The sequence below is a fragment of the Arachis stenosperma genome, chromosome 10 (assembly GCF_014773155.1).
Source record: "Arachis stenosperma cultivar V10309 chromosome 10, arast.V10309.gnm1.PFL2, whole genome shotgun sequence".
Taxonomy (NCBI): Eukaryota; Viridiplantae; Streptophyta; class Magnoliopsida; order Fabales; family Fabaceae; genus Arachis; species Arachis stenosperma.
The window spans coordinates 125,947,523-125,955,182 of record NC_080386.1 but is presented as its reverse complement, the minus strand read 5'-3'; the positions used below and the strand labels follow the sequence as shown (position 1 = coordinate 125,955,182).

General features: G+C 33.7%; 1 protein-coding gene across 1 annotated transcript; it reads left to right on the top strand.

The window, feature by feature from the left end:
* Positions 1–4,065: 4,065 nt before the first annotated feature.
* On the top strand, positions 4,066–4,869 carry LOC130957651 (uncharacterized). The gene has a single exon (XM_057884500.1). It carries the CDS (start codon positions 4,066–4,068, stop codon positions 4,867–4,869), a length of 804 nt encoding a protein of 267 aa, XP_057740483.1.
* The last annotated feature ends 2,791 nt before the right edge of the window (positions 4,870–7,660 follow it).

Here is a 7,660-nt window from a genome sequence, read left to right as displayed (position 1 = left end):
TAAAGGGGTCTTAGATAGGGTTGAGAGTCAAGAGTTTCTATCCTTGTCATTAACTACAAATAGGATAATTGTGAAGAATTAATCTCACTTAGTCAATCTCTAAATATTGGATAAAGTAAAATAAGTATAATTGATCTTAATCCACAAATCTTAACTAACTCACTAATTAGGCTTAGTGAAAGAATATTGTGAGTGGAAATAAAATCAACTAACAACTCTAAATTATCACTCAATATTGGACATTAATAGCTCAAGGTTACCTAATTCCTCAACCACAATCCAAGAGATAGTAATTATACTCCATAATCAAAGTAAATATTTCATCAAACACTTGTTGTGCAAAAAGACAAAACATGATAAATTGCAAAAATTAATAAAAACTATAGCTAACCGAGGCAAGAAATTAATATCAACAACTTAAACAAGCATGTATAAAACTTAAAACGTCAACTTCATTAATGAAAATCCAAAATTCATAGGTTCATAAACCAGCAAAACAAACAAGATAACTACCACTAAATTCTAAGAGAATTAGGATGCAAGAACACAAAATCAATATCAAAACTATAATTAAACAAAACTAAAACCTAAAATAAAAAGAAAATTGAGTAAACCCTAGGTATTCTAGAGAGAAGTTGGAGCTTCTCTCTCTAGAATTTCACTAAAACCTAAGGAAAAATTGTAAAAATGGTTAGTGTATGAGTGTATATTAATCCCCCTTCAATATTTTCTTTCAAAATGACTTTTAGTGATTTGAAATGGGCCAAAAAAAATTCCAAAATCGCGAGTCATGTGCCTTTTTAAATGAGGCACGCAATCAGATCTTTGCGTGCGCATAGATGTGTGCTGATGACATGTCATCTTATTTTTTAGTTCTTTTTCATTTTTCTTAAATTTTAATCAAATTTTTTATGTTTTCTAATGGAATTTTATAAATAATCAACTATTTGGAGTTGTGATAGTGTTTTTATATTTTCAGAAGTTTTTGGCTAAAAAACAATTAAGAACTAAAGCTTTTTCATAAGAAAAATACAAGTACAGAAAAAATGTAGCCTAAGGAAGAAAAGCGTGCCCAAAGAGAAGGAAATTGGAGCCCAAATCACATATGCTCGGTATACATGTCCACCAGGCCCGGCATGCAAGTTTTTAGCCCTGACCTCTTCACACTCTAGCAGTCATAACTTGAGTTATCGAGGTCCAAATGAAGCGGTTCCAATTGTGTTAGAAAGATAACATTCAGAATTTCAAAACAATATACGTATATCTATAATGGATGTAGCGACTCTCAATTTTAAAAATATAAATATAAATAAGTTATAATTTATTTTATAAAATTAGAATTCCTTATTTTTAGAAAATTATTTTTATTATTAGTAATTGAACTAATTTTATAATAATTTAAATTTAATCAAATCTATATTATTATTATTATTATTATTATTATTATTATTATTATTAATCATAAAGTATGAAAGTAAAAGGTGGTTTATATTTTGCATTAAGTTACATATATTATTATTATCATTATATATTGGACTGTGTGCATATATATATATATATATATATATATATATATATATATATATATATATATATATATATATATATATATATATATCATAAGGCTTATATAATAATAAAGAAAGTCAAGGCGGTGGCTTATAGGCTTTCTTAAGCCATACATACATATATATATATATATATATATATATATATATATATATATATATATATATATATGTGTGTGTGTGTGTGTGAATATCGTAAGAAAACGATGAAAAAAAAAAAGAAAGAGCGTAGCCGAGAGAGAAAAGAAAAGGAACTTAAACCCTACTAAACTTTTGGCTTCGATTTCTTGCAATCCATAATTCCAATCAAAAATTTAATCCGGAAGAGTATTCGTAACCTCCTCTTCTACACGTTGGTACCATTTTTGATTAGTGGAAGTTGACAGTGACGTAGCTCCTCTTTCCTTTGGGTTTGGCCAATGGGAGTTTTAGGAGGCACAGACGATTCTGGATATTTTCTTCTTCGATAGCTCACTCAGAAAGCTTTTCCTGAGCTTTGAATATTTTGATTTCGTACGAAGGTATGGTTTTGATTTCTCGTAGTTAATATTTAATGTCACGTGAAAACTTAGACTAGAAGACCTTAAGATAGGAATGAAATGAATGAATAATTGATGGATTGTGTATATGGTATAAAATGTGAGGTTTAGCTGTTGTCAATAATTTGCTGTTGAAGTTGGTCGGTTTGGAAAAAGATTTAATATTAGTATTTGTTTGATTTTGAAATAATTTGTTACTGGAAATGATTTGAATGACTAAGAGGTGTTTGGTTTGATAGTTGGGACCCTTGAACGGTGACAGAAATTTGAGTTTTAGAAGAGATATTGCCAAAATTTCTATAAGAATTGAAGTTTGGATTTGAAGTGTTATTTTAAAAGGGAAAGAAATTATTATGTGGCTTGTGTATTTGAGACTATTTGTTGACCTTCTATCGCAAGATGTGACCGGGCACTTTAACTCTCCGGATTCCCCCATGGGCATGCACATAAATATGAATATTGAATATTATTGAGCTTGGAGTTCGACTCCATGTAATACTATATTATTGAGCTTGGAGTTTAACTCCATGGAATACTATACTATTGAGCTTGGAGTGTGACTCCATGGAATATTATATTTGAGCTTGGAGTTTGACTCCATGGAATATTATTGAGCTTGGGGATGCGCGCACAGAGGGACTGTCCAATGGTTAACTACTAGGACTTGTCGGATTGGCTGTATAACCGACAGATGAGACTCATCAGCCATAGGACAAGCATACATCATATGCATTTGTTTGTTTGCTTAAGTGTGCATTGTTTTGGTTTGCTTAACTGTTTAATTCTGCTTATCCGCTACTTGTTCTACTTGCTGTAAATGCTTCTCTATCTGTGTTTTCCTTGTTTGAACTGTATGTGTATGTTTTCTTAGAAATTCTTCTTGACGAAGGTGTGAGGAGAGAGGGTTGTTCCACCAATGTCTCGGAGGATTGGAGGAGTCAGAAAGTGAAGTATTAAGTTAAAGTTAGATTCAAAACTAGAATACCTTAGATAGCTTACCTAACTTTTGGTTTAGTTTATTTTTCTTAAGAATAATTCTGAGTGTCGGAGTTCTAGGAATGCCTCTGGCTCTCCCGGGACCTTTTATATTAACTATGCGGGCACCTTTACCATACTGAGAACCTCCGGTTCTCATTCCATACTATGTTGTTGTTTTTCAGATGCAGGTCGAAAGGTATCTCATTAGGCGTCTGGACACCTGAAGCAAAGTGGTTACTGGGTTATTTTGGTGTGTAGTGATGTATATACACGTACTTAGCTTTCTCTCCGCATAACTTATTCTTTTTTATCCTCCTAGAGGTTTATGGAGAGGCAGGGTTTTGTTTATGTACATTTTGGGTTTTGGATATGTATATATATATATATATATATATATATATATATATATATATATATATATATATATATATATATATATATATATATATATATATATATATCTCCAGCCAGCCTTGACTTCGCGGACTGAGTGAAGAGCTTGTTATTTTGCACCTTTGGCTTTCTATTCATACTTTTATTATCTTACGTTTGATAGTTATAGTTTGACTCACACGCAAGTTATTCCGCTTCCGGAGCGTGGCGCTTTTCATTTTGCGATTTTGTTTTACCCATTTTTCAAGGCTCCTAGTCTATTATCTTCTTTCTACTACTATAAGTATGTATTTTATTTTTTTTAGAAGTCGTAATACCTCGCCACCTCTGCTTTACGACTTAAGCGTAAGGCTCTGTGTGGTAGGGTGTTACATTATAGTATCAGAGCAGTTCGTTTCTATAGAGCCTGAGGGATGGACTGATTATGCTTCTGGCATACTCTGTGTGTGTGTATGTGCTATTAGGATATCTGACTGATATATGTGGCATAAATGTTCATGAGCATGCATTTGGACCTTGAAGCATTAAACTTGCGATATTGAGACTGATCAACTTAATATCACTTGTTTGGTGTGAACAGTGACCAAATGTCGTCTCGTGGATCCGAACGAGGTATACGGAAAGGAAATCTCGTGGTTAAACCAAAGCAAGAACGTCGAGGTGGAAACTCTAGTGCTAGTACGAGTAACGTAAGTCGATACTATAGGTCAATGACCCTTACTGATTTCCTCAAGAATGGTCCACCTCAGTTTAACGGAAACGCAAATGCCCTGGAGGCTGATCAGTGGTTTCGAGAAGTAGAGAGGATTTCGTACACTCAGCACATTCCTGAAGTACAGTCAGTAGAGATAGTGACTCATATGTTGGAGGGAGATGCTCAAAATTGGTGGCAAGAATTGTGTCATACCTTGCAGGTGGAGTTAACAGATGTCCCTTGGCATAGATTCAAGATAGAGTTTTATGGGAGATATTTCTTGCATGCCTTTCGCATTGCAAAGGAATTGGAGTTAATGCAGCTGAAGCAAAAGGATATGTCCGTCGCTGACTATACTCGTGAATTTGACAACCTGTGCCGTTTCTCAAAAATTTGTCAAGGAAATCCAGCCGATTATGAGGAACGGAAGTGTGCTCAGTATGAGAAAGGACTAAGTAGAGATATCTTTAATTACGTGTATCCACAAAAGCTAACAAATTTCACTGAGTTAGCTAAGAAGAGCCAGCTCGCAGAGGATCGCTGCTTGAAGTGGACACTGCTACAGGAAGGCTTTGGTGAGACTGCTCCAGAGGAGCCGCACAGGGCTGGACTGAGAATGTGCTTTCGATATGGAGCACCAGGACACATGTCTAGGGATTGTCCGCGTGGAAGAGCCGCAAATACGGGATGGCCATGACAGGATTGAGGTAAGTATGATACATAATGCGTAGGACAGATTTGTTCTATGTAGAACTAGGATCTCGTTTCCGATTAGGTTACATAGCTGGATATGGAAGTTTAGAACTGGAAAGACTGGACGTAGTTTTGGACTTGGATACGGACTAGGAATTTAGGCCGATAGAAATATCTCTTTGATAACCAGTTAGGTGTCGAGAGAAAAAGTAAGTTGTGATAGATTTAGTGTCAGAGGCTGAACCAGTTTCGATTGTATTACGTAAGGTGACACCATTAGAATCAGCAGAACTTAAGAGCTAGATGAAGTGAGTATTAGAAGCGATAAATCCGTCGTTCTAATACCAGCCTGCTTTATAACCCTTCTGCATCGAGCCTATCTTATATCTTCCGCTTTGTGTAGACTTTTAAGCCATAAGAATATCCTGGATATGTAAACTAAACATGTTAAATCTTTCTATTTTTCTTTGACATGTTTAAGAAGGGAAGTTACATTAGTATGAATCTTTTCTATTTTATATCAATTTTCGAGGACGAAAATTTTTGTAAGGTGGATAAAATGTAACGACCCTCAATTTTAAAAATATAAATATAAATAAGTTATAATTTATTTTATAAAATTAGAATTCCTTATTTTTAGAAAATTATTTTTATTATTAGTAATTGAACTAATTTTATAATAATTTTAATTTAATCAAATCTATATTATTATTATTATTATTATTATTATTATTATTATTATTATTATTATTATTATTATTATTATTATTATTATTATTATTATTATTATTACATGATTATCATTACTATCACTAGTATTATTATTACTATTATTAATCATAAAGTATGAAAGTAAAAGGCAATTTATATTTTGCATTAAGTTACATATATATTATTATTATCATTATATATTGGGCTGTGTGCATATATATATATATATATATATATCATAAGGCTTATATAATAATAACACACACATATATATTGTGTGAATATCGTAAGAGAACGATGAAAAGAAAAAAAAAAAGAGCGTAGCCGAGAGAGAAAAAAAAGGAACTTAAATCCCACCAAACTTCTGTCTTCGATTTCTTACAATCCGTAACTCCAATTAAAAATTTAATCCGGTAAGAGTATTCGTAACCTCATTTTCTACACGTTGGTACCATTTTTTATTAGTGGAAGTTGACAGTGACGTAGCTCCTCTTTCCTTTGGGTTTGGCCAACGGGAGTTTTAGGAGGCACAAACGATTCTGGACATTTTCTTCTTCGATAGCTCACTCAGAAAGCTTCTCCCGAGCTTTGAATATTTTGATTTCGTACGAAGGTATGGTTTTGGTTTCTCATAGTTAATGTTTAATGTCACGTAAAAACTTAGGCTAGAAGACCTAAAGATAGGAATGAAATGAATGAATAATTGATGGATTGTGTATATGGTATAAAATGTGAGGTTTAGCTGTTGTCAATAATTTGCCGTTAAAGTTGGTCGGTTTGGAAAAAGATTTAATATTGGTATTTATTTGATTTTGAAATAATTTGTTACTGGAAATGATTTGAATGACTGAGAGGTGTTTGGTTTGATAGTTGGGACCCTTGAAGGGTGGTAGAAATTTGAGTCTTAGAAGAGATATTGCCAAAATTTCTATAAGAATTGAAGTTTGGATTTGAAGTGTTATTTTAAAAGGGAAAGAGATTATTATGTGGCTTGTGTATTTGAGACTATTTGTTGACCCTCTGTCGCAAGATGTGACCGGGCACTTTAACTCCCCGCATTCCCCCATGGGCATGCACATAAATATGAATATTGAATATTATTGAGCTTGGAGTTCGACTCCATGGAATACTATATTATTGAGCTTGGAGTTTAACTCCATGGAATACTATACTATTGAGCTTGGAGTGTGACTCCATGGAATATTATATTTGAGCTTGGAGTTTGACTCCATGGAATATTATTGAGCTTGGGGATGCGCGCACAGAGGGACTGTCCAATGGTTAACTACCAGGACTTGTCGGGTTGACTGTATAACCGACAGATGAGACTCATCAGCCATAGGACAGGCATACATCATATGCATTTGTTTGTTTGCTTGAGTGTGCATTGTTTTGGTTTGCTTAACTGTTTAATTCTACTTATCCGCTACTTGTTCTACTTGCTGTAAATGCTTCTCTATCTGTGTTTTCCTTGTTTGAACTGTATGTGTATGTTTTCTTAGAAATTCCTCTTGACGAAGGTGTGAGGAGAGAGGGTTGTTCCACCAATGTCTCGGAGGATTGGAGGTGTCAAAAAGTGAAGTATTAAGTTAAAGTTAGATTCAGAACTAGAATACCTTAGATAGCTTACCTAACTTTTGGTTTAGTTTATTTTCCTTAAGAATAATTCTGAGTGTCGGAGTTCTAGGAATGCCTCTGGCTCTCCCGGGACCTTTTATATTAACTATGCGGGCACCTTTACCATACTGAGAACCTCCGGTTCTCATTCCATACTATGTTGTTGTTTTTCAGATGCAGATCGAAAGGTATCTCATTAGGCATCTGGACACCTGAAGCGAAGTGGTTATTGGGTTATTTTGGTGTGTAGTGATGTATATACACATACTTAGCTTTTTCTCCGCATAACTTATTCTTTTTGATCCTCCTAGATGTTTATGGAGAGGCAGGGTTTTGTTTATGTACATTTTAGGTTTTGGATATGTATATATATATATATATATATATATATATATATGTAAATATTCTCCAGCCATCCTTGACTTCGCGGGCTAAGTGAGGAGCTTGTTATTTTGCACCTTTGGCTT